General features: G+C 36.4%; 1 protein-coding gene across 1 annotated transcript; it reads right to left on the minus strand.

The window, feature by feature from the left end:
- Positions 1 to 9,423: 9,423 nt before the first annotated feature.
- LOC145296969 (uncharacterized) lies at positions 9,424 to 20,740 on the minus strand. The gene is made up of 2 exons (XM_080143198.1): positions 20,513 to 20,740; positions 9,424 to 13,162 (listed from the first exon to the last, which is right to left on the minus strand). Exon 2 carries the CDS (start codon positions 12,386 to 12,388, stop codon positions 11,459 to 11,461), a length of 930 nt encoding a protein of 309 aa, XP_079999324.1. The 5' UTR covers positions 12,389 to 13,162; positions 20,513 to 20,740; the 3' UTR covers positions 9,424 to 11,458.
- Positions 20,741 to 27,156: the final 6,416 nt, after the last annotated feature.

The following is a 27,156-nucleotide window of genomic DNA, read 5'->3' on the forward strand; positions in this document are numbered from 1 at the left end:
TGAACATATATACCATGCACTGGATAAAGCAGGTTAGGCTAGGACAGTAGTCCTAGATATATCTAAGACTTTTGACATGGTATGGCACGATATTTTTCTCATGAAAATCAGATCTTACTGTATTATTGAACGAATACTTAACATAATAAAAACATTCTTAAATAAGAGAAGAATCCAGGTTGTCCGCGATGGTCTTACGTCAAAGCAATATGATATAAATGTGGGTGTGTCTCAGAGGTTGATCCTTATTCCTGATATTCATAAATGACCTCCTGACAAAATTATCTCTGAGATGAGTATATTTGGTAATGACACTCCACTTTATAACAGACACGAGGGCAAACAAATGAACACATCGGAGGCAATGGTGAAAATCCTAGAGGAAGACCACTAGTCTGTAGTAAAATGGGGACAAAATGGATAGTAACATTCAATGCTGCCAAGACAAAACTTCTTTCCTTTAATAATTACAAGAAACCTTCTTAACCATTAATAGTCTTGGCTAATGATACTGTAATGAAAAATAAAGACCTTTTAAGATATTAGAAAGGTTTTATTCAACATAAAATTCAGCAGGTACAACAACATGGTCGGTAACGAACGACTAAGCTGTGAAAAGGCGCCAATTTCGTTCTATTTGTAAACATCTGGTGCGCATGCGCACTAGCGCTCTAAACTCACAACACTCTCCACCACATTTTATTTATATTTCGGGTTGCAGGTGATCTTCCTTCCCCTTTTTGTAGCTTCTGGAAGATATTTGAAAACGCCCTTCTTCGAGTCAGACTGTTGCTGCTGCTCTTCTATTTCTAAACACTTTGTTTTGTCGACTGAAGAGAAAGACTCTCCATTTGGTGAGGTATTATTCTTTGGGGGTTCCTGTTGATCAATCAACTCTGGTTCGCGGATGTTTGATGGGGTAGTAGAATCTGGTGATGTACCATGATCAGGGGAGACAGGAGATTCCAAGTTTGTAGAGGAGGGGTCAGTGACAGGAGTGGGGGCTAGATCTTCTGTTGAGACTGTTGACTGACGGCCGTCAGGGAAACGAATTCTGGCAAAGTTGGGAGTTGCAGATATTATATCTACTGGTTCCACTAGGGGATCTGACTTGTGTTGGCGGACAAACTTCCTAAGGAGGGCCGGTCCTCCTTACAGCCACTCGGGTAAGGTATATCCGGTGCCCGACCTTCTGGAAAAGTTAAACATTCTCTCGTGTGGGGTTGAGTTAGTTGCTGTACAAAGTAGCGATCGAATAGAGTGCAAAGCTATGTCGAGTACTTCATGCCAGTGACGTTCGTCCAATTGCCTGGTTTTGAGTGCAAGTTTGATCGTTTTCCAGATTGTGCCATTTACTCTCTCGCATTGTCCATTGCCGATTGGATGGTATGAAGTTGAGTGGGTAATCACAACTCCATGTTGCCAGAGAAACTCTTTTAGTTCACATGAAATAAACTGACTTCCTCGATCACTATGGATGGAATCTGGGCAGCCAAAAAAGGTAAATAAATTCTGGAAACAATTTATAACAGTTTTTGTTGATATGTCCTGACATGGATAGACAAAAGGATAGCATGAATATTCATCTACAATCACGAGTAGGTATTTGAGATTATTCGTAGATGGTTTCGGTCCCATGAAATCTATTGAAAGACGTTCAAAGGGGGATCGGGAATGGATTAATCGACCTGATAGAGGTTTGAAGAACCTTGGTTTTAGTTCAGCACATATTTGACATTCAGCGCAGGTGCGCTTATCATCTTCCATGGAGAATGGTAGATTCTTCTGCCTCACAAAGTGATAGAGTCTCGCTACTCCAGGATGACAAAGTGCTGCGTGCAGGTCCTTTAGTGATAATGAGCGCGAAGCAGAGCATGATCGAGAAAGGGTATCTGCAGAGTTATTAAGAGAACATGGTCTATATACTATCTCATAAGAATAGTTTGAAAGTTCAAGTCTCCACCGAAGCAGCTTATCGTTTTTAATACGATTTGGTGTCTGCGTGTTGAACATAAATGATGCAGCCTGTTGGTCAGTAATAATGGTAAAGTGTCGACCGAGTAAGAGGTCACGCCATTTACGCACAGATTCTACAATGGCTGCCGATTCACGTTCCACTGCTGAATGTCGACGCTCTGACTGCGTTAGGGTTCTGGAAAAATATGCTATTGGACGCCCATTCTGGGAAAGGCAGGCTGCTAATGCTGTCGCAGATGCATCAGTTTCTATCATAAAAGGAACTTCATCCTCAATGGCTGCAACCGAAGCCTTGCAAATTTAATCTTTCATGGCTTGAAATTGATTTTTGAGTTTCTCAGTGATAGGAAAGGACGTAATGTTTAATAAAGGTGAAATCCGATCTGAGAAATTCTCTATCCATGGTGAATAGTATGAGAAGAGACCTAGAGCCCGCCTGAGTGACTTACTGCAGTTCGGAATCGGTAATTCTTTTAGTGGTGCAAGTCTGTCTGGATCAGGACTGATTGTTCCATTTTCCAATAAGTGCCCTAGAAACTTTAGTTTGGTTATACCATATTCACATTTTACAGGGTTTAGTTGCAAGTTAAGACGGTTGATAACCTTTCTAAAAGCTTCCATATTTTCGTTTAATTCTTTATTAGTTTTTCCTCCGATGACAATGTCATCAATGTAGGCAAATGTACCTTGGAGTTCATGTTCTTGAATCAGATTATGCATAATACGTTGAAACACAGCTACTGAGTTCGTTAGCCCAAAAGGTAACCTAGAAAACTCGTATAGTCCTCCGTCAGCTTCAAATGCTGTGTAAATTCTCTCGTCTCTACGTATAGGGCATTAATAATATGCAGACTTCAGGTCCAACTTATTGAAAATTTTGTACTGTGATAGTTGGCGTATGATATTCGAAATTTTGGGAAGCGGAAAAGCATCCAAAAGTGTAAACCGATTTATAGTTGCAGAATAGTCAACGACCATGCGACGCTTATGTCTTTCATTTCTAGTTACTAGTACTTGGGCTCTCCATGGGGAATTCGATTTGATTATGATACCTTCTTTTAATAATTTTTGTATCTCATTCCGGATAAATTCGCAGTCCGATGCTGAGTAGTTTCTGCTTTTTGTTGCGATGGGTTTACAATTCTTTGCTAAATTAGCAAAAAGAGACGGTGGCTCGATTTTCATCTGAGTGACGTTACAAATCTGTAAAGATGGTATCTTTCCGTTATAACGGAATTCCACCCGGTTATGCAATTGCATGAACTCTTGTCCTAGTATAATTGGAGCACACAAGTTGGGAAGGATAAATAGACGCATATTAGTGTAAATTTGTCTATTAACAGCGATGGACGCAACACAGTGTCCTAAGGTTTTGCTCCTGAGATTCGAGGAAGCCATGCTTACCGTATCATTAGAAGGTAATATACTAAGGCCGAGTGATCTCACGATGTTCAATCGTATAAAGTTATGAGTACTTCCACTGTCTACCATAGCTTTCAAACAGGTACTATTAATTGTTGCATTTACTACAGAATATTGTGTGCATGGAGTGCATTGGGATGACGCAGTGAGGGCAATATATGCAGAACTAGTCCTGGTATTATAAGTTGTTTGTTTTATTTTAGATCGGCAGACTTTAGAGAAGTGGCCCCTCTTTCCGCATTTAAGGCAGTCAGCATTCCGAGCTGGGCAAATATTTCGAGAATGATTTTCTCGTCTACAGAATTGGCATCTGGCGAAGTGAGTCGCCTGATTATTTCTGGAAACAGCAGCACATTCATTAGTTAGTTCCAAACTAGAGTTATTTTCAGATTCATCTGCATGAATAGATGCCTTTGCTACAATTGATGTGTCATAAGCTGCTGCATTATGTTGGGCCATTTCTAGACTTCGTGCAGTTGCTACGGCATAATCTAGGTTAATTTCAAAACTTTCAAGTAATCTCTGCCTAATAGTTGAGGAAGTGAGACCTGTATCGCTAGCTCCGCATGTTAAGAGGCAGTAACATCTTCAAATTTACAATCCTTAGAAAGATTCTTTAGTTTTAGGAGAAACTGATCAATAGATTCACCTTGATTTTGTTTCCTAGTGGCGAGAAGGTGACGAGCAAACACAGAATTTACCGGTTTTACATAGGTTGCTTGAAGGATGCTAATAGCCCTCTCGAATGTTGAACAGTGAGATATAAGAGAATAGACCTTCGGTGAGATGAAATTAATCAGAATACTTAACTTATTCGGAGGATTTTGAGGATGAGCGACTGTGAGAGAGTCGATGCAGTTGATGAGGGTACGATACCAATGATTCCATTCGTCAGCGGTTGTATCTGACGATCCTTCGAATTTACCAGGTCTCAGTATAGCATCCATTGTTGCTGTTAATTTTTAATTTTATGTTGAATAAATTGTAATGAAAAATAAAGACCTTTTAAGATATTAGAAAGGTTTTATTCAACATAAAATTCAGCAGGTACAACAACATGGTCGGTAACGAACGACTAAGCTGTGAAAAGGCGCCAATTTCGTTCTATTTGTAAACATCTGGTGCGCATGCGCACTAGCGCTCTAAACTCACAACAGATACATTACCCGAAAGTACTTCTTTCGAACTTCTAGGCTTAATGTTTACAGAGAACATGAGTTAGTACAGATACATTAAGAGCATTGCCAAGGCTGCTGCAACGAAGGTGGGCTCTCTTTACCGTACTAGAAAGTTACTTACGCCTGAGAGTATCCTGTACCTCTACAAGGTCACCATTCGCCCAATGTATGGAGTATTGTTGTCACATTTGGACTGGTGTACCTGCCACTAATCTCTCACTCTTAGACACGGTTCAAAAGAGAGTCGCCAATCTAAATAGGTCTCGCACTGTCAGCTAGGCTTCAGCCTCTGTCCCAGCGACGAAATGTTTCATCTCTTTGCCTGTTTACAAGCATTTTGATGGTGGGTGCTCCGATAAACTACAAGCCCTTGTACCTGCTCGATGTAAATACCCCCGAAAAAGCCGGCGAGCAGCAAAATCTCTCTGCATTACTGTAAAAATCCCCAGATTCCAGAAACTCTTCTATTCTAATAGTTTCTTTCCTAGTACTGGTAGACTTTGGAATTCCTTTACGGGTTCCTGCTTCTCTGACTTTACTGGCATGCAAAAGTTCAAGTGTGATGTAAACAGACAACGTCAACTCCCTACATTGTATCTCTGCAAATTATGTGCCTTGTTTGTTACAATAAAATGTTACAATAAAATGTTACTATAAAATGACTTGTAATGAAGATTCTGGAATCAGGAAGATTAAAGCACTGGATAGAAGTAGAGACTAGATGGGCATAAATGTGGGATGCTGAACAACTGAAAAGGCTGGAGATGTGGAAAATAGAGATGTGGAATCTATACAGCATGGAGTGATGTCAAACAGAGATTGATGTGGACGTCTCTGAGGTGTGATAAGATGTTTCAGCTAGGTCCGGTCTGTGTGGATGTGGTCAAGGGCTGGATCAACGAGATTGCAGGAAAGGTTAGATCCTGGCATTGATAGTCACTGGAATAAAAGGCCGGACGTTGATGGGCACTGAAACAGAGTACGGATGCTGCTGGACACTGAAACAAGAAACTGGAGCCCGTAAATGGAAACCATCGGAAGAGTTAGTGCAGGGAGAAGATGGAGCCACTGGAGCATGTGTTAATGGAAGGAGCTGCTAAAAGTTGCTGGAGCACGAGGCACTGGAAACTGCATGAGTGGGCTGCAGCTGGAGTTGCAGGATGCTGTAGGAAGAAGCTAGAACTGCAAAGGTGAACTGGAATCGCAAGAACTGGAAACTGCAGGATTGGGAGCCGGAACTGGAGAGGAGAGCTGGAATTAAGTGGATGAATCAAATAGCAAGGTGTGAAAGGTCTAATCACATTCGAATAGTTTGAGAGCTGCACTGAAAGGAAAATTTGATTTGCTTCGGCTGGTGTCTTGTTTTGCTAGGGTTCGATGACTGATTATGCAGTCAAGATGGGGGGGGCTCCTGAACACCCGGTTAAATCTATTTTTTGGTAGGGTTTGGCTTTACTCATTGAGACGAAAGGTTTCTACATCCAACGTGCCTAGATCATAATTTATTAACTATAAGTAATTCATGACCAAATTTGACTCGATCAGAAATATCTAAAGTCATAATAGTATTTAAATAGTTTTCAGTTTAGGTTTGAGTTGGTTTTGAAAAACTTGAACCGCATGTGTTTTAAAAGTCAATGTTTTGGGGACGTCCACGTGTTTGTGGAAACGGCATAAAAATTATCTGCACCCTTGATGTTCTAATCTAAAAGAATAGAGCGGTAAAGAGAGATTGTTTGATATTTCGCAAGTGATCCTGTGTAGAGAGGCATTTGATGGGGTTTGATGGGTTGCACATACGCTAATTAATTCTATTTGAGAAATGCGAGGTTTCCACCCTTGTCTATTGAAATACATAATTTGACCAGAAATATATGAGAGAAATTTCGGTCAAAGAAGTAGAACGAGAGACAATGGGAAATATTGAACATTCCTGAATGAAATAATGGTTATATACATTGACACAAAAGAAAGCGAACAATAGAGAGAGAGAGAGAGAGAGAGAGAGAGAGAGAGAGAGAGAGAGAGAGAGAGAGAGAGTCGGTCACAGAGTAAGGACAAATTGACACATTTTCTTCACTGACAAACATCCACACCCCTTCATTGATATCACACCATGTCATACTGAATTGAAAAGGTTGTCATTGGAATAAACAAAATAATTTATAATCCAGCTGTGTTTGTTTTATTTCGTTACCAAGTTTATATATCAAGGCAATGACAAAAGTTGATTTTTAGAAATTATATTGACTGAAAAGCATATCGGACTACCGGCCACAGCGAATATATAACACAAGATACACTCAGTAAACTAGCAAAGAAGCTATCTTAACCGAGCTGGGGTCTAATAGGACCATAAACCGCGTACACTATGCTCAGGCATAGATAGATAGAAAATCTTTGAAAGAAAATTAGAGAAAATTAAATGGAATAAAATCCAGAAGAAACTAAATGAAGTGATGATTGATGCACTAATTCTTAGAATAAAACTAGTGCTTCCCAGTGCACATCTTCGGAATTTCGTATTCTTAAAATTACTAATCGTTTATGACAAATAACCAGTGACGTGCAGAGAACTTTTCCAAGCAGGTGCTCAAGTGAAAAAAAAAAACGGCAAAAATATAGTGATGGTGGGGCGCAGGCCCATAATAAATTCATTTGAAAGGGACACTTTTAAAACAAGAGTAAAAAGGGCAGGTGCTTGGGCACCCATAGCACCCCCTTTGCATGCCCCAGCAAGTAACACACTACGGTTCTTATGTTTCTGAATTTTTGAGATGAAGATTGGTTATTTGTATTATTTGTATTTTTCGAACTACTGTTCTCATCTCATGAATGATGTTTTATAGATAAATTGAAGATGTGTGCATGTGTTGATGGGGATGACATTGGTGTATATTTTGTGTGTTATCTAACTTACCTAACTGTGCGTTTCTAACTGCTTATTTAACGGACTATTGCCCTCGTGTCTTAAATGTCTTAACGGCCAGTGACTCGTCTAGTATTCATGTGTGTGTGTGTGTGTATTACATATAATTCACAGTACATTTATAGCGAGATACCTGTTGCTGCGTGGCTTTCTGTCTTTTGGCCGCTATCTGGGGAATTCACCAATGTCTTAGGGAGCTGGGTTTTGTTTAAAGGGAACGTTTCAAGACAGACAGAAGACGATGTATGTTTTTATATATTGGTTTATTTCACTCCATGGCATCTTGTCTTCCGCAGCATAGAGTGAAATCGATCATCTTGGACTTGTGGAGTTTCTCTGCATCCATTTGGAGACCGTCGCCCCCTTAAAGGGGAGACCTGTTAAACCCATCTTACTTCCTCGAATAATCGAACCCAACTCACTAAACTTAGCTCGGCTTATTCAAACCAGGATCCCCGACACGTCACGTCCGATTCCCATGCGGATACTTCCGGTGCAAACTGATCAGTCACAGAGTTTAATACATGTCACATAACCCTTTAACCCTTTCTGCACCTGCATATTCGCTCAACTTGTCTTTTTCCACAATTCAATCTGTTATCTACTCTGTTAGATAGATAATTAGATAAACTGATAGATACACAAATATATAAACAGATAACTAAACAATTGATTTCCACCTGGCGTTGTCTGGCGTTTACCTAATAACATGGGATAGGGAGAAGTGTTCGTTTGGTCAGTCGCACATCTCGAGTTGCATGTCCATAACATGTTCGATTTGTAATCTTGAAATAATTGAACCTTTTGTTAAAATCATCTGCAACCAGTTGTCAGAATAATTAACAATTGAACTAAATATACTGAATACATTGCAATATATTTTATGGATTTTTCTTTGATTCATCGTTATATATTATTTTCTGAAGAAGCACAAATTTGAGAAAGCTTCGGAATTTACAAATAGTGGATGTTTTTTTATGAACGAAACAGTCTGTGAATTTTTGTTTTCAAATGATTTTTTTTTTCTGATTAGTAAAATGAATAAAAACTGACCGGATGAAATAAAAAGTGAGGAGTTAGACGACTCAAAGAGGCAGCATATATGCTGGGCGACGAACACAGCCTAGTGGGGGATGCCCTTTTCTCTTCCCTGCAACTTCTTTCTCTCAGAAGAGACCTGTCTGTTTTATCGTTACATTAACATAGAACTTTGACTCATTAACATAGAACTACTAATTTCACTTAACATTTGTTAAGTGTCTGGCCAGTATTATGGCTTTTTGTCGTTATCAAAATTACAAAATAAAATGTCTTGTCTCAAACAAAAAATTATCCATCAAAATAAGCCCCAAAGAATCAATACACTTTTGCCAACGCAAAACAAGTGTATTAACTTAAAACTCTTGCGTCCCGGTGGCGATGAAGTTGCTGAAGGTGTATTTGATATTGTTTAGTTTTTTTAAGCATTTCTCACGAAAAATGCTCTTCAAAAATGATATATAAATAAAAGGTATTATAACGAAAACTTATCTGAAAATACATCATTTGAAATCAAAATTAAAAATTCTGCAAGAACTTTCATGTCTACCAAATACTATGATAAATAAATTGGATTTATGAATAAACGCGAAGTGCATGATTACTGGTGCAATATATATATAATATAAATCATCTTACTGTTACCTATAGTCGCAGTTAATACAGTAGATGCTCAGATGAAACTTTCTATTGACTTAAACTACTATTTTGTCACACTGGAATCTTTTATGTTATGATAGAATCACATAATTTGCAAGAAAATAGCGTGTTATATGAATGAAATAAAATCGGAATCAATTACAACAAATGTTCTTTTACTGGTAAAGATTTGACTCTGTGCAATGAACAACAATTTGAATATTTTTCAAGAACTTTTTAATCACTTTTATTTAGTTATTACGATTATAATCTCATTTCCTCATCATATTTTAATAATAGTATCTTTTTGTTTTCTTTATATAAAAAACAATAACCGTTGTATATTATTTTTTTCACTCTTTTGTTTTTTTGACTTGTTAGAAATGTCCAAATTAAAAGTAACTAAATAAATCAGATAAATAATATAAAAATAAACAAACACTATTAATTCCAAGCATCAAAGCCATTTCTAATCTCAGATTCCAAATGACGATACACTACAACTGCAAATGTCATCAATTAACAAGTCTTTGTTAATATATTTAGATTTAGTTGCATTTGTGTATTTATATTTATATCCATAGCACATATTTTGTTTTCTTTACATAAAAAACAATAACTGTATTGTTGCAAAACAGAGTCAAGTTATTTCTCGGATTTAAGAGTAGAAAATTAGAACTCATTTTATATTAAAATCAATGCAAGCAGACAATAATATCGTGTTACATTCATTCAGGTAAAAAAAATCCTTTGTTATCAAACCTATAGGTGTGAGATCATAACAAATTAATTTGGAGGAAAATGCAGGTGGATCTAAAGTGAGACAGAAATATGTGGAATCTGGTTTAATAATTATGTTTGTAGTAATAGTTTCCCTTGTATGTGATGTTTGCTATTTGGCTCTAGAAGAATGATCTCATGTCTTCATGGACATTAGAAAGTTCTAAACATTAAAGCATGTAGGATTAAAGAATACAGGCAATTACTTTCCATTAATGTATTTGTCGCTTCTTTATTCCTCCAATATTGTATAATACGCAAAATTGTGTTTAGTTTTTCTCAATACGAGGTCATTACAAAATTAATGCCTATTTTTTAACAAAAAATATTTAGCTATAAGCACAGGAGCACCATTAAAATGACCGAATTCTTCTGCTCCAGAATTTATTTTTCTACATAGTAACCAGTATTCTTAATGCATTTTTTGCTAGCGATGAACAAGATCTTTAATACATCAGTTGTAAAAGTCAGTGCCTACCAAGGTGGCCCATTTTTTCATGGCTACAATTACAGGATTACATGATAATGTAACACATCATTTAGAGCTTTGAAGTTTGACGCTGCCAGGTGAGACAGCACCATCTAGCTGAACTTTGTCACACATTCTATGGTCTTTGAACTTGTGTGTGGATTAGTGCTGTAATGTTGCAAATTATTTTTTTTTACTCAAGCCTTACATTGGCAATTCAGACCTTTAGCTTTGTAAATGTTTTGACGTTAAGATTAAAGTTGATAATCCATATTCAAAGAAATCCAGAAGGGTGATGCCTTTCCTGTTCCAGAAGACAGTGCACATCACTTTGTCTACAGATATCTACATCTTGAATTTCTTTGCTGAACTATGTAAGTGGATATAAATTGTGGTTTGGACTCCAGATCATAGCAGTGACAACATATCTTGTCACCAGCGATGATGTAGTACAAGAATTACACTAATTCAAAAATCCTCAAGAGACATGCTGTTGGTAGTTTTTTTTTTGGTTCTGCATGAGTATTCGTGGAATCTAACACCCACTGCTGCATTCAAGCCTACATTTTATTCATTAATTCACAGTGTTTGGTGAGGTAGTAGCTGTGTACATGTAACGTAGTCATTACATGTTAGCACTCATTATATGCAGGCAGTCGCTAGGAAACAAAGACGAGGAAACTCACTTTTTTCAGTTGAAATAACATTTTTTGACAGGTACTTCTAGAATTATGCTTTGTCTGTTGCTCAAAAGTCTTCTTGTACTCAAATGTGCTTAACAAAACTCTACTCCGTCTTTGTCAGACCAGGTTTAGGACTCGTCTTTCGCAGTCGCTCTCAGACCACATGTGTAACACGCCTATTTATACTCTTCTTGGGCTACGTTTCTTTTTTATAATCGTTTTCTTTCCTTCTTCGTTGCCTTGATGTCACCATACACACAGCTTGACTCCTTGGTTATTTGATTAGGTTGGTTGTAATACGTCTGGAGATACTTTATCTTCTTGCATGTTTGAAAACTTATCTTTACTGTTTATCCCCATGTGTTTTCATATGTTTCACAAATCTTGATTTATAAGAACTAGAATATCCACACACTTCACAAGAATATGGCTTTTCTTTAGTATGAGTTCTCATATGTTTACCTAAATTGTATTTATGAGAACAACAATATTCACATAGTTCACAAGAATATGGCTTTTCACCACTGTGAATTCTCATATGTCTCAATAAATGTGCTTTCTGTGAACAAGAATATTGGCATAATTTACAAGAATATGGCTTTTCACCAGTGTGGGTTTTTATATGTGAAACTAACTGGTGTTTCTGAGAACAGGAATATTCACAGAATTCACAAGAATATGGTTTTTCCCCAGTGTGAATTCTCGTATGTTGAACTAAAACTAATTTCTCTGCAAAAGCAGAACCACATATTTGACAAGAATATGGTTTTTCTCTCGTATGAGTTTTCATATGTTTAATTAAATTGCTGTTCTGGGAACAAAAATATTCACATAACTGACAAGAATATGGTTTTTCTCCAGTATGTGTTCTGATATGTTGGATTAAACTTGATTTCCGAGTAAAAGAAGATCCACACACTTCACAAGAATGTGGCTTTTCTCCAGTGTGAGTTCTCATATGGGAAACTAAATTGTCTTTCTGAGAACAGGAATAGCCACACACTTCACAAGAATATGGCTTTTCGCCAGTGTGAGTTCTCATATGTGAAACCAGATTTGGTTTCTGGTAAGAAGAATATCCACAAACTTTACAAGAATATGGCTTCACTCCACTGTGATTTCTCATATGTATAACTAAACTTGATTTATGAGAACAGGAATATTCACATATTTTACAAGAATATGGCTTTTCTCCAGTGTGAGTTCTCATATGAGAAACTAAATGTCGATTCTCAGAACAAGAATATCCACACACTTCACAAGAATGTGCCATCACTGCACTCTATTACTGTATCTACAAAGTTTTTTTATTTGAACAAGACAACACACATTTTACAAGTATACAGATTTTCTTTTTGTTTATCATTTTGTGCTAGCAAGGGATGGGACATCCTACCGGATGCCTGGCATTCACCTATTATCTCATCCATTCCAAGCAAGTGATTTTGAGCTCTCTAGTGTTGTGTGTGTTGTTTTTCCAAGTTAAACAAAAATGGAAGTTCATTACAATATTCAATGAAATGCCAGAAGTTTTCTCATATATCACATTATTTTACATTTCTATCACAAATGTTTTCTCATTTCTAGGACAACTTGTCAATTTTTCTTCATTGTTGTGAATTATTTTTTATTAGATAATTATGTTTTAACATATTTACTAAATAGAACACAAACTCAATCTGTGTCTTAACATTAAATACATTTCTTATAAACTGGTATAATTTTATGGCAAATTAATAAGAATGATTATGGACCAGTAAACAGTGGACAATAAATAATAATTCGAAATACAACATTTTTGTCTGTTAAAAAATACAGACCTGCGTGAAATATATGAATGAAACTCCTTCCACCGAAATCGGTGTCTTCATATATAAACTTGATTTTACTCAAAAGAATAGCACGAGAAATGACTTTTCTTTAGTACTCTAAAAACTTTGTTTTTCAGTATCAATTTTGCTTTTACTTCTAATATAAACACATACTTCTTCTTTATAGATACTCCTAAAGAATAATCCAATCCAATCAAGCCTTCAAGCTGGAACATCTGCAAATAAAAATAAATTAAATTCAAATTGTATTATTTGCATGTACACCTATTCACTAATTTTTATTAAAATTATATTATTGAACTCCAATAATATAATTCTCATTTAGTTATATTAAAATTATTAGAAAAATAACTCGAGATTATCTACTTATACTTCTAAATAAAATTTCTTGTCTTCTTTCAAATAATTTTCTTTTTTTGTAAAAATTGTTTTGTCTGATTTCGTCATCCCCAAAATATGATATAATATATTGTATATCGTGCTTTCATATTTTTTCTTTAAATATTTTAATAAGGATTGATTATTTGAACTACTGTTCTCAACATGGGTGCTATTCTTACAACGTTTCAGTCTGTGTGACCTATAGAGACTGCAAAACGATTGTGAAAAATGCGATATTCGTTTTCAGCACACCCAAAAACCTCTCAAAGTTTTTAAAGGTAGGTTGTTAGGGTCTGCCAAACGATTGTGAAAAATGGACCGCATGTTTCCGTGACGTCAGATTTGTGTTAACTATACGAACTATGGAAAAGCAGAAGCGACTTAATGATTTTTTAAAACCTTTGTTAACCTTTTCAAACTGTAGTTAATAATTAATCTTTGTTATAATTTTGTTAGGTTTTAAGATTTACACAGTTTAACGATTAATAATATTATAAACATTTGTATATTAAATCTGAAATACGGTTTTACTGAATTTTCACTGTGTTACCTACGGGGTTCCATATTTTGTCCGGTAAAAAGAGACATACAAAATATGAGGGGAGGCTACAAAATGCTTAATATTTGTGCAATAATATTTTCAAATTGGTTTTAATCTGGCGATAAAATAGCTGACAAGAGTCATGTTTATATTAAAACTTAATATTTAAAAAAAATTTTAACACAATTAATTAAAAGTCTATGTTGTAACGGAACATTTTGAAATAATGGAATTTTAATCGTTTTAATCTTTTAAAAATTAATTAATTTTTAAGAAGTTTCTTTTTCTTGGCAATTCAACTGATTATAGTATATATTAATTCGAAAAAACGCTATTTAAAAAAAGCATAATAATATTAAATTTATATTATTTTTTAATTGCAACTTCAAGGTAATTTTTTTGTTCAATATGTGTATCTAAATTTTTTTTAAATAAATATGTTTTACTTATTTGAACTCTTATGTTTCATAATGAATAGAAATATCGATAGATTTAAATATATTTTTGTTCAAATTTCGAAAAAATAAATATGGGGGGGGACACGCACTAAAAACATATTTTCCCTGGTATATTTTATGGAAACTGCATTTTATATGTAATTTGATTCTAAAATGGATAAGTATCGAAAATTTCACGAAAATCTGACCATTAGTTGATTTTTGCTAGATTTATTAAAAACGGGTATGTTTTCACGTTCAAAATGCTTACTACATGGGAACGTTATTTTAAAGCGCCAATTATGTAAACACAATTTTCGTCTCGCAATTTCATTAGTTTTGTACAACGAAAAAATTAAAAAAAATTAATACTAGTTTATTTTGCCCTTCTTCTTTTAAATGGTACAAAAGTTATATTGATAATATTAATTTATAATAAACTTACATCGTTTTACATATGGGGAGGGAGTAATTCTGTGGTGACTTTTGGCAGTCCCTAGTGACCTACAATATTTTCCAGGTTTATCTTTTAAAACTCAGAAATCTTTCTATCAGACTCAGATATCTGCATAGAATTTCAAATGAGACTATTTTATCTTGTTTTTAAATATTTTTTATAGCATTGATACTTTGGGACTATTTGGACGACTATTTATCTTCTCAAATTCAGAAATCTGCCAAACTCGGATATCTGTGCAGAATTTCGAATGAAACTCTTTATTTTATCTTTTCATATCTTAAATAATAATCAGGCTAATAAAATAAGAGCAAACTACATCCTTAGATTTAATTCACTTCTTCAGAAGAAAATCCAATATGAGAAGATTTATCCAAATAAGCCAATTTTGTTTTAGAAGAGAAAAGAAATATTGTGCCAAACAAAAAGACAAATAAAAAGAAACTTTCAATTGTAAAAGCTTGTAAATTCATAGAAGACACGAAAAATCATGTGCAGGAATTCTAAAAGATCCAATATGGTTAATAGCAGAGTGTTGTCCCATCTGATTGGTCAGTTCCTATTGTCTATGAATAGAGATCTCCAGTTTTTTGTAATCGTACCCTCATCATTGCACCAAAGATATTGCAACAAATCCAAATAATCCAAGTGAAATCATTATGAAATGAAAGTGAGCTTTGTATGAATGTAACGATGAAAAATTCAACAATGGTTATTTTCATCCAACTTACCAATTCCATTCATTTCTTACTGCTGTAGTTTCGTTGTGATTTGTCTTTATGTTTCACGGATATTTATGTCTATTTTATTAGAGCGACCAGTTTTTAATTTATTCCCCAAAATGCAAGGACTAAATGCAACTGTACAGAAATTAAACACAACATAAATGTTTCAATGTTTTCAGGCAACTTGCCCCTCCCCCTAATCGAAGTTTATTTATTTCACATCTTTCCACATGCAGCAGAAGTAGATTCAAGATCCTACCATACTGGGTGTCACAGATTGTGCATACCACTATAGGACAACCTTCACATTGATCCTTGGAACTAGTGAAGAAGAAGTAGCTTATATAGTCACATATACCATAACTTACAAATATTAAAGCTAAGGTTTACCAAACAATCCATTATCGATAGCATCCAGATAAATCTAAACAATAATTCTTTTGAATCTAACAAGGAAAATACATTGAAAACGGAAATGGTAGCAACACCTTAACACTTGCTTATAACAAGAAGTTCTTATATGAAATACACGTGCAAAAATAGAAATTTCTTTCTTTCACAGCATGCTTCAACGTGTAACACATGTGACAAACACTTCTGACATGAAACTATGAATAACTTTAATGAGAAGTGGATACCTCTTACACCTAATAGACATGAGTATAGAACTTTAAGAAAAATACTATCATAAGAAATACGAAATACCAAACGACGACAAATAATACCTATCAAAAGCAAGTCACTTAGATAACAAGGAACTTGAACAAAACAACAAATACTTAAAATGAGGGGAGAAAAATAATAATAAACAGCAAATGTCAACAAATATACGGCACAATCATGTTGAAACACCAGTTCTCGCCAGATCACCGAAATTAAACAATGTTGAGCCTGGCCAGTACCAGATGGGTGACCATTTGGGAAGGTTAGGCACTGTATGTTCCTTCTGGGAAGGTTGGGTGTGGGGCTAGCACCCTCACCCCGTAAAAAGAACTCAGTCGCTACAAAAGCATCCAGAAAAAGTTGTAGATGGCCTATGCCCATCCAGGGGCTCAAGGGCTATGGATGGAAACGTCAACAAACAACATTAAACACATTAAAACCTCATCAAAACACAATCAACAAAGTTTGTGACATAGAGCGAAAGAGTTACAAAAAAAAAAAAAAAATGGCATAAAGAGACCGAAACTGTATCTTCAAAAATATTATCTATATATTAAAAATGTGCAACATGCAGCAATTTTTTTTTTTTTTTACATTTTCATCCCAAACAAGGCACAATGCCACTTTGATGTAGGGGCTACTATCAGGGACATAACTTGCAGGGATACTATGTAGGGAGTTGAGCAGCAAAATGTCTGGTCACATTACACTTGAACTTCTGCATGTCAGTACAGTTGGGAAAGCAGGAATCCGGAAGGGAATTCCAGATTCTAGCAATTCTGGGGAAGAGAGGCTTAGAGTAGAAGGCCTTCTTACATTTAGGGATCTCTACTGTTTAGGGGTGGGACTTTGCTGCTTGTCGGGTTCGATGAGGATATGTATGTAAAGGGGGGAACAAGAGTTTGTAGTTCGTCAGAGCATGCACCATTAGAATACTTGTAGAACAGGCAGAGGGATGCAAAAATTCGTCGGTGGGACAGAGGTTAAAGCTTAGATGACAGTTCAGGACCTATTAGCGTGGTGACTCTCTTTTGAACCTTGTCTAGGAGTGAGAGACTAGTGGCAGATGCACCATTCCAAATGTGACACCAATGCTCTATACATGGGCGAATGGTGGCCTTGTACAGAAACAGGATACTTTCAGGCGTAAGTGGTAGAAAGAGCCCATTTTGTTGCAGCAGCCTTGCAATACCCTCAATGTAATTGTTCCAATTCATGTTTCCTGTGAACATTAAGCCAAGGAGTTTGAAAGAAGTACTTTCAGCTAATGTGTCTTTAGCCATAGCTATTGGTGGTGGGTGAGGTTTCTTGTAATTATTGAACGAAACAAGCTTAGTCTTGGCAGTATTGAATGTGACCATCCATTTTTGTCCACATTCCACTACAGACTGGAGGTCTTCCTCTCGTGTTTCTGCCATTTCTTTAGATATGTGTTCATTCGCTTTTCCCTTGTGTCTGTTATAGAGTGTGGTGTCATCAGCAAACATACCCATCTCAGAGACAATTTTATCAGAGAGGTCATTTATGAATATTAGGAATAATAAAGGTCCACCTGCATTTATATCATAATGTTTACATGTACAACTGTTTAGGACAACCTGGATTCATCTTTTATTTAAGAAGGGTTTAATTATGTTAAGTATTCGTCCAGTGACACTGTATGATCTGATTTTGATGAATAGACCATCGTGCCATATCAGATATATCTAGGGCTACTGAAGATATACTTAGTTGACAAATATTAATTAACAAAAAGGTCAAATTACACATATGAAAAAGTATTTAACACACTGTCAAATTTCATTCTTAAGCAGTCATTTCATTTTGCTACAATATTTCAATGAATCAGAAGGCACTCCAGGGTTCCAGCTTCTTACAGATCAGCTGAAAACAGCTCTCAGACACTGAGCAGGTTTCCTCTTTTATTACTGTTTTAAAATGGTTAAAACAAAGGAACTGACTAAGGATATGTGCCAGGAAATCTTAGCAAATCATAAAGATGGAAAGGGTACAGGAAAATAGCTTCAGAACTAAATTTGGTGGTGAGTATAGTTTTGGCTTTCATGAGAAAGTGGAAATCAATTGCTGGTAATACTAAAAATCTCCTTAGATGTGGTCGGCCATGTAAATTAAATGATGTTACTGCTCATGACATTGCTTGTAACGTGAAGAAATAACCATTTCTGACCCATTCAGAAGGATTTGCAGTAAGCAAGAACACAATCAAGAGATCATTGAATCGTACAGGCCTGTATTCTAGATCACCGAGAAAGACTCCATTGTTGAGTTCTAGGCATGTGAAAGAGCGTTTGAAATTTGCTTATAAATATCAATGTGAATCGGATGACTTTTGGAAGAAAGTTATTTGGTCAGATGAAACAAAAATTTTGGAGGAAACATGTGCATCCATGCATGGAGGAAAAAACATCTAAACCATCTAATACCACTGTCATCGTAAACTTTGGAAATGGAGGTATGATGATTTGGGGCCACTTTTCTGCAAATGGACTGGAGGATTAGAAATCTAAAGCCGTTTCACAAGTAAGTCGGATTCTACCTTTTTAGGCGACTACGTGTGAAAAGAAAGAAAAGGCTTGAAGTTTTGTTCCAAGTTCTGCAGAAGGGCAGGTCCTGTAGAATCAGCAGAAAAGAAAGTCCTGTAAAGTCAGCAGACGAGCAAGTCCCAAAAAATCACACACACGCTAAAGTACTCTTAAAGCTGCAGCAGTTCACCGATACGATCACACTGACGTCGATCATAGAAAAGACCCCCCATGTTCCAAACACACTCCCTTTATCCTTCCGGCGTTCGTCCTCGGCCAATCAGCAGCCAAAGAACGGTCACGTGGGGCCCAGTGATGATCGCACAATCTACAAGCTGAGGACAGCGCCATTTTGGAATTTCTTTCATGTTTTGGCCATGCACGTACGCACACCGTAGGAGCGTTCCAAGGTAAGGCATGACGCGCAGACACGTGGGCGCTTCCTCCCTTCATTTTCTTCGACTCTACAAAATAATGGAAGAGTAAATGAATGCAGCAAAATACACAAAGATTCTGTCAACACATATGTTCAACAGTGCTGCAGATTTAGGATTGGACCGTGACTTTAACTTCCAGCAAGACAATGATCATAAACACAAGGCTAAAAGACTATGAAATGATTGACAGATAATGGGACTAGTGTTCTACAGTAGCCTAGCTAGTCACCCGACCTAAATCCCAACAAAGACCTGTAGAAAACTTTGAAATTAGTCTGCATGCAAGAATATCAAGGGATGCATCCAAGAATTTCAAGAAATTGAAGAAAGTTTGCAAAGAAGAATTGTTAAAACTATCAGCAAGTGCTTGTAAGAAATTAGTAGGCAGTTATGAACAGCGTTTGGGGGTTGTAAGGCAGAAGAGAGGATATATAACTAAATATCAGTAAATGTGTGAAATATGGTAATTTGATTTTTTGGTTAATAAATATTTGTCAACTAAGTATATCTCCATTTCTCTTTCATTTTTAGACAGATAATATCTGTTTAAAGATTGAGTGTAAATTTCATTCAAATTAACTTCATATTTTTTTTTAAAATACGGCAAAAAAAAAACAAAAAAAACAAATGTACCAAATACTTTTGTTACTTACTGTATATACACAATTTGAGAATTTTTAAAAAATAACTTTGTTTTTAACTATTTGATTTTTTTTTTTTAATAGAAAATTAGCTGACTGATTTTTGGCATTACATGTTCGAAACTCGAAAACATAATTAACGTCCCGTATTAACTCTCCAATTCGAATCGGATGATTTGGAAACCAAATCGCTAGATTTTACAAATGTTTTTTTCATGATTAATTAATTTTTTATCATATCGTTTTCTGTAATTTTTGGATATGCTACCAGTTGCGACATGACAATTACATAGGTACCATTTAGTTTACTTGAAATTCAATATTTTTCCTTATTTGAATAAAGAAACACCATAATATTATTATTGTAGATAATATTATTATGGTATTACGGTAGTTCTTTTTCTTTTCTTTTTTCTTTTTGTATCTACATTTAACATTTTGCTATTTTCTTTTACATAACGTTGTTATGATTTCATCATTCACGCTCGGCATAATCCGGCCGTTGAAGTTATGTTCCGGAGAAAGCCGAGCCAGTTCCAAGTACCTTTTTCCTTTATTTAAATAAGCACAATATTATTGTTTCAACGCGGTACAATAAATGCACAAGTACCGCAAACTTAAAAAAAAAAAAAGCTAAAATCCTCAATATAACATAAATACATTTATTTAAATGTTTAAGTCTGCTTAAATAAAAACATGAATTTAAAAAAGAGAGAGAGAAAAAAAAACAAAAAACTTACCTTTCATTCCACAAAATTTATTACGACAACCAAAAAAACAAACCGAAGAAACAAGCAGAAAAAAGTTAGATTTTTTCCTTAATAAATAAACGCAATTTCTGTTTTTTTTTGGGGGGGGGGGGAGACTAATTCACTTTTTATAAAAAAATATATAATAACATTGAAAAATATAAGTTAAAAGATGGTTAACACTATTCCAAAAATGTTTGAAAATTTTACAGAAAAAAAAAAAAAAATGCCTTTCAAAAGAACAATAAAACGTGATCCTAAAGCGGTGTAAACTACCTGTCCGTTCCTTGTGTAAAAAGGTCCGTTTATTAGTGACGTGTGTGGAAGAAACAGGTGCTGTTGCTGTTTAGTTCTTTCCCACTGACTTTTTTTTTAATGTTTTCCATTCTTTTTAACGAAACAGAGGATCAATACCTATATGTATATATTTAAAACACACACACACACACACACACACACACACACACACACACACACACACACACACACACACACAAACAAAGCAAGTGGGGTTATTATAAGAAAAAAAGAGTTTTTTTGTTTTTGTTGAAGTTACTTCCCTTGGGCAGGGCATATGTCATATTTTCTTTTTCTGTGATTTTGTGATTAGGGGCGTTCAAATGCAATTTCTGTTTCGTAAAACATTTTTTTCACTAATATTAACAATTAGTATAGATATCCCGAAAAATTGACCTCCCTTCACTAATATTAACAATTAGTATAGATATCCCGAAAAATTGACCTCCCTAAACACATACTTAAATCATTCATTGACATCTATGCTGATGATACGACCATCTACGGCAACACATCAAAGGCTGTAAATGACAACGTTCTCTCTGATTCTCTCTCCTCTGATCTCGAGCGCGTGGTCCAGTGGGGGAAGACGTGGCTGGTTACCTTTAATGCATCTAAAACCAAACTCCTATCCTTACATCATCAACGCTCTAATCCCCATCTGGCATCAATTGGGATGGATGGCTCTCGTCTGGGAGAGACCCCATGTTTTGACAAGCTTCTGAGTTTGACCTTTACTCCTGATCTGAAATGGAACACGTACATCAAGTCTGTTGCCAAGGTCGCTGGAAAGATGGTGGAATCCTTCTACCGCTCCAAAGATATCTCACTACTGATGCAATTCTCTACCTATATAAAAGCCAAGTACGTCCAAGGATGGAATACTACTGCCATATCTGGGCAGGAGCTGCTAAAAACAGCCTATCCTGCCTTGACAGAGTACAAAATAGACTTTGTGGCCTAGTGGGGGATGCCCTTTTCTCTACCCTGCAACCTCTCTCCCACAGAAGAGATGTTGCGAGCCTATCTTGTTTTATCGTTATTTCCATGGCAGGTGCTCGTCTGAACTCTAATCTCTGGTCCCCCCCCTCGCCAATTTTTCACGAAAAACACCTGTCTAGCTGAATCCACTGTGAAAAATTTCCCCCACTCTTTATCTGTGCCTAAATCAAAACGTGGATTCCATGAACAAAGCTTCTTTCTTAGAACTGCACGCCTGTGGAACTCTGTTCCGTGTGCCTGCTTCCCACCGGACTACAACTTGGATGTGCAACGTTAACAAATTCCTAATGAACCGCCCCCTTAAGTAAACACTTCATCAAATCTCCACACTAACGTAATGTACTTGCAATAACCCTTATCCCTGAGTGGCTTCCGGGCCTTGATAAGTGGTGACCACTGTGTAAAAAAAAAAAAAAAAAAATCTTAGTGACCCCTGAAGATTGAACCTTCTTTATGATCTACGAACCCACCTTAAAACCCACAGTTTGAATTCTTGTAATGCAAAGCCAACCCTCTTTTGCTTAGTAGAGAAAAAGAAGCATGTTTTCAACACCCGAAGAAGGTCGCAGGTTGCAGCGACTGAAACGTTGTGCTAATAAAACCCCAGATGAGAATAATGGTCCGATTAATCAACATAACACAAGCACAGAAATAAATGCTGTTTATTTTATAGTGTAGGGGACTAAAAATTAGAGGACACCGGGGAGGAGTAATCTGCCCCTTATATATCTCTTGTGTTTTTTTCCCTTTGGCCACTGGCAGACGTGTTGATTTTCCCTCTCAAGGAGAGGAGAACCTTTTTCCACCACGAGGTGAGATCTAAGAACTTATTCCACCAGCCAGGGAGTCTTATTGAACTGTCTCCATCGTATTATGTTGTGTTGTTCTTTAAATGTTTGTCAGTGTACAATAAATGTGTAAATGTAATTGGGCTATTGTGTTTTATTTGTATTTTTCTGTTCAGTTTAAACTAACAATAGTAATTCAACGATTCCGTGTTCTTTGTTGAGTTTCGTTTTTTTCTGGATTTATTTTTATTTCTTTATTATGGGATGGAAGTTGGTAACCCTTTCTATGATTGATGACCCCGTTAAATTTACTTGTAATGGTCCCACTAAAATACATTCCTGAAAATCGATCCTATGAATTGGTGACTCTGCTGTGAATTCAAAAACACATCTTATAGATTGATGACCTCCCGACTTGCATTCTATTGGTTTCACATAAGCAGCTCTGACAAAAGAAATAAAGGTGCTTGTGCAGTTTACCAAAGACATTTAAAAACAAAGATATCGAAAAAGAACTATATTGTATGTTCCCATTATGGAATAAAATTCTCATAAAAATCGCTTAATGTAACCAAGCATTTTTAAAAATTTTTTACAGAGAAAGATCAAATTTTAATGAGATCATTCATATCACGGTCATCTTGCCTATTTCTGCAGACGAGTAAGGGATGCCTTAAAACAAAAAAGGAATTAAAAAAAGGACGGAGAAACTCTGTAAAATAAGTGAAAAAAAAAACCCCAAAAAACTAAAATATTTATCTAGGCATTTTTTCTGCCCATGTTTCAAAATGATTTCGTCAAATTTTGACAAACTTTAAGCAGTGATGGAGTTATATCCCCTGGCGCCCCCTCCTCATTTGCAGAAACAGGAAAGATGGCTACGATATATTTTTTTAAATTACAATTTCACCCCACACAACGCACAGTGCCACTTTGATGTAAGGGATTACTATCGGGGACATAAGTTACAGGGGTACTATGTAGGTAGTCGATCTGTTATCATGGTCTAATTACAAAATAGATGAACAGATGCTGATGCTCAAAACACACCTCATGGCAAAAATATTACGGGTGTATTCGTTCACATAAAAGTCTACATCAGGTATATCGATAAAGAATTACGATCACATCAATATCAATGCTGTATTGTGCCAACGGCACACTGTTGATAATCATCAGAATCATCCAGACAAAAAATTCGAAGCAGCAATCGACTTTAATGACTTCCAGGCCTTCCTACTAAACAAATGCATCCTTGCACCTTGGTTTTAAGGATTATTGGCAACAACCATTCCTCTCAAACTGATTGTACCGTGTAGACTCCACATATAAAAATAGATGAAAACAAATTTGGCGAGAGTGAATTGATTTATATAGCACATATTTGTTGCTCTATACCGCAACAAAAACACTTGTCTCTCAGCCTACCTTTTTTATATTCCTAACAAATCGAATAATTCAAGAAACACCACACCCATATTTGTACAAAACATTAAAAGACTCGAGGCTAATCGAAATCCCTCCAACACAACCTGGATACAGACCCAACCTGATTCCGAAACAATAACTGTTACTTGCATGTTTTACGGAGGTCATTGTAAAATGGTAGCTTCTCTTAGACTCACGACTTTACGCATGCCGAACAGTTTGAATCAAAATGAGATCTAGATATGTTACGATTTTAAGAGAAGGTCACACTCACTAGAAGTGCTGTAGTGATATCATGGAACTATTTTCATACCCACAATAGCTGTAACAATATCTGAATATAGACAATATAACTCACTCTACGCTTGGGCATAGGTTCAATAACATGCACGCTTCTACCTTCATATATAAATAAACCATTAGTTCTATAATGATATGTATTTGTTACATTAAACCACACCTCAATACGACAACCAAACATCTTTATTTTACAAATGCCTCTCCTCGGAGGCGCTTGTTGCGTATAGCTAAACCTCCACCACTGTCCTGACTTGCCCTCTCCCCTTTCTATAGAACTCTCCTAAAAAAGGAGGGGGACTATGTCTTGTAACATGGCCGCTCAATAAAGCTGCTATTATATTTTAACTTCTGTGTCGTCTTCCCGTGAACGTAACATGGTAGCACAGCAGTGTTTATGGAATTAATAACATCCAAGGAGACCGACAAATCATCAAAGGTTTTAACTTCTGCGATGTTTTCTTTTTATCGGTCGGTTGCTCCAATTAATGGCTCCCCTTTTGCCTCGTGGTCCCTGCTAATCTCTGTAGTCTGTTATTATTATGATCGTTATTATTGGTATCGAGTTGCTGTCTCAAGTGATTCTTGCTAAAACTTTCTTATTTTTTCTGCCTCTTTGCATTAATTAAGTTTCAAAACAAAATGCTTCTGCCTTACGGTGATGTCTGCCAAAGAGAATATGACTGCTGCAACTAATACCGTTTCATTGACTAACGATATGCCCAGCTTACACATAACGCCACCAGAATGACTCATGTTTAGTGGGAATAAGGCAGACTCCTGGAAAATATTTCATAAACGATGGTCCAACTACTCGTTATTGACTGGTCTGGACTATAAACCATGAGAAATTCAGGTTGCCCTTCTGGAGAACTGCTTGGGCGATGACGCCATGAAAATATACCAGGGCATGCAGTTTGACACCCCGGAGACAGAGCGCACTGTAGAGGACATACTACAAGTACTGGAGGAGTATTCCGTCGGAATTCTCAATGAAACCTATGAGAGATTTGCATTTCATCAGAGGAAACAGAGAGGCTTTCGACAAATTCTACAACGATTTTAGAGTACTGTCGAAAACGTGTAATTTTTGTACCCGATGCAGTGACTCACTTCTGCAGAACCAGATTGTAGAAGGTGTCCGTGACCAATTAACCAAACAGGAGCTACTGAAGATACAGCACCTTACCCTACAGAAGAGTGTTGACATATGCAGAGCAGAGAGTGTTTGTCATCGATGTAAACAGATGGGGCATTTTGCAAAATGCTGCAAATTAAATAATACTACTCAATCAACTTCTGCTTCGGTCCATTTTCCAACCTTAGTCTCTATAAGTTTGAGTTCGGCAGTTCCATCGTCCCTACATAGATCCACCATAGGAATTCACATTTTGGGTCGACCATTAGGAGCACTAATGGGCAGTGGTAGCTCTGACAGCTTTATTCATACCAAAGTAGCTGAGGATCTGGATTTAAAAATAACAGATTCAGACTTGAGAGTTTCGATGGCATCGTCTGACCTTTCATCCAAAGTGGTAGGTGCTTGTTTTCCTAACGTACTTTTTAATAAACGTATGTATCCCAAGCAGAAACTCTCAGTTTTAAATAACCTTTGTTGTGATGTGATTCTCGGACTGGATTTTTAAAGTAAACATGAAAGTGTTATCTCCAAGTACGGTGGGAGTTCAACTCCTATTGAGATTTGTGGACTCGCTGTGGCTTCAGTGGAACCGTCTGAATTTTTTTCTAATATAAATAAGAACTGCAAACCGGTTGCCACCAAGTCTAGACGTTATAGCTCAAGTGATAGCAAGTTCATTGACTCAGAAGTTAAGTGCCTTTTAAAGGAGGGGATCATCGAAACCTCAAATTCCCCCCCGGAGGGCACAAGTGGTCGTGGTTAAATCTGATAACCAAAAAAAGATAATGGTGATTGATTATTCTGAGACTGTGAATAAGTAGACAAGCCTTGACGCCTACACCCTGCCCCAGCTGGATGACGTAGCGAATAAGGTTGCTCAGTATAATGTATTCAGCACAAACGACCTGAAAAATGCGTATCACTAGATCCCCAGCAATGAGAATGACAAATCCTTCACTGCTTTTGAAGCTAACTCCGGTTTATATCAGTTCACGCAAATACCCTTTGGGGTTACAAACGGAGTTGCTTGTTTTCAGTGAATTGTCAATGAAATTATTAGTTCTGAGGACTTACACGATACCTTTGGATACCTGGACAATATTTTCATCTGTGGAAAGGATCAGGAGCAACACGATGAGAATCTGGTGAAATTTATCAAAGTAACAGAAAAACGAAAAATTACATACAATAAAGAAAAGTGTGTGTTTTCTGTGAATGAACTGAGCTCCATGGGTTATATCATTGGACCCAATGGTCAAATTAAACCCGATCCCGAGAGGTTGAAGCCTTTAAAAGAACTCCCTTATCCAACTGATGGAAAATCACTTAAGCGAGCCCTGGGTTTTTTATCGTATTATTCAAAGTGGATCCATAGGTATTCTGAGAAAATTCAGCCTCTTATTAAGACCAATTTATTTCCCCTTAATTAGGAAGCTTGAAATGCATTTGACAGTCTAAAGCTTGATATTGAATCAGCTGTAATAAAAACTATCGACGAGAATGCTCCCCTTGAGTTGGAGACTGATGCCTCTGATTGTGCTCTTTCTGGAGTCCTCAACCAAAATGGTAGACCAGTTGGTTTTTTCCCACAAACTCTGCACGGCTCCGAACTAAACCATCCAGCTGTTGAAAAGGAAGTGGCTGCCATTATAGAAGCAGTTAGATATTGGCGCCATTACCTC

This window comes from Euprymna scolopes, chromosome 17 (genome assembly GCF_053919585.1).
Source record: "Euprymna scolopes isolate OS-2025 chromosome 17, ASM5391958v1, whole genome shotgun sequence".
NCBI classification, from domain to species: Eukaryota; Metazoa; Mollusca; class Cephalopoda; order Sepiida; family Sepiolidae; genus Euprymna; species Euprymna scolopes.

Excerpts from the sequence above, each read along its gene's own strand:
- LOC145296969 (XM_080143198.1), bottom strand. The coding sequence starts at position 12,388 with ATGGCACATTCTTGTGAAGTGTGTGGATATTCTTGTTCTGAGAATCGA.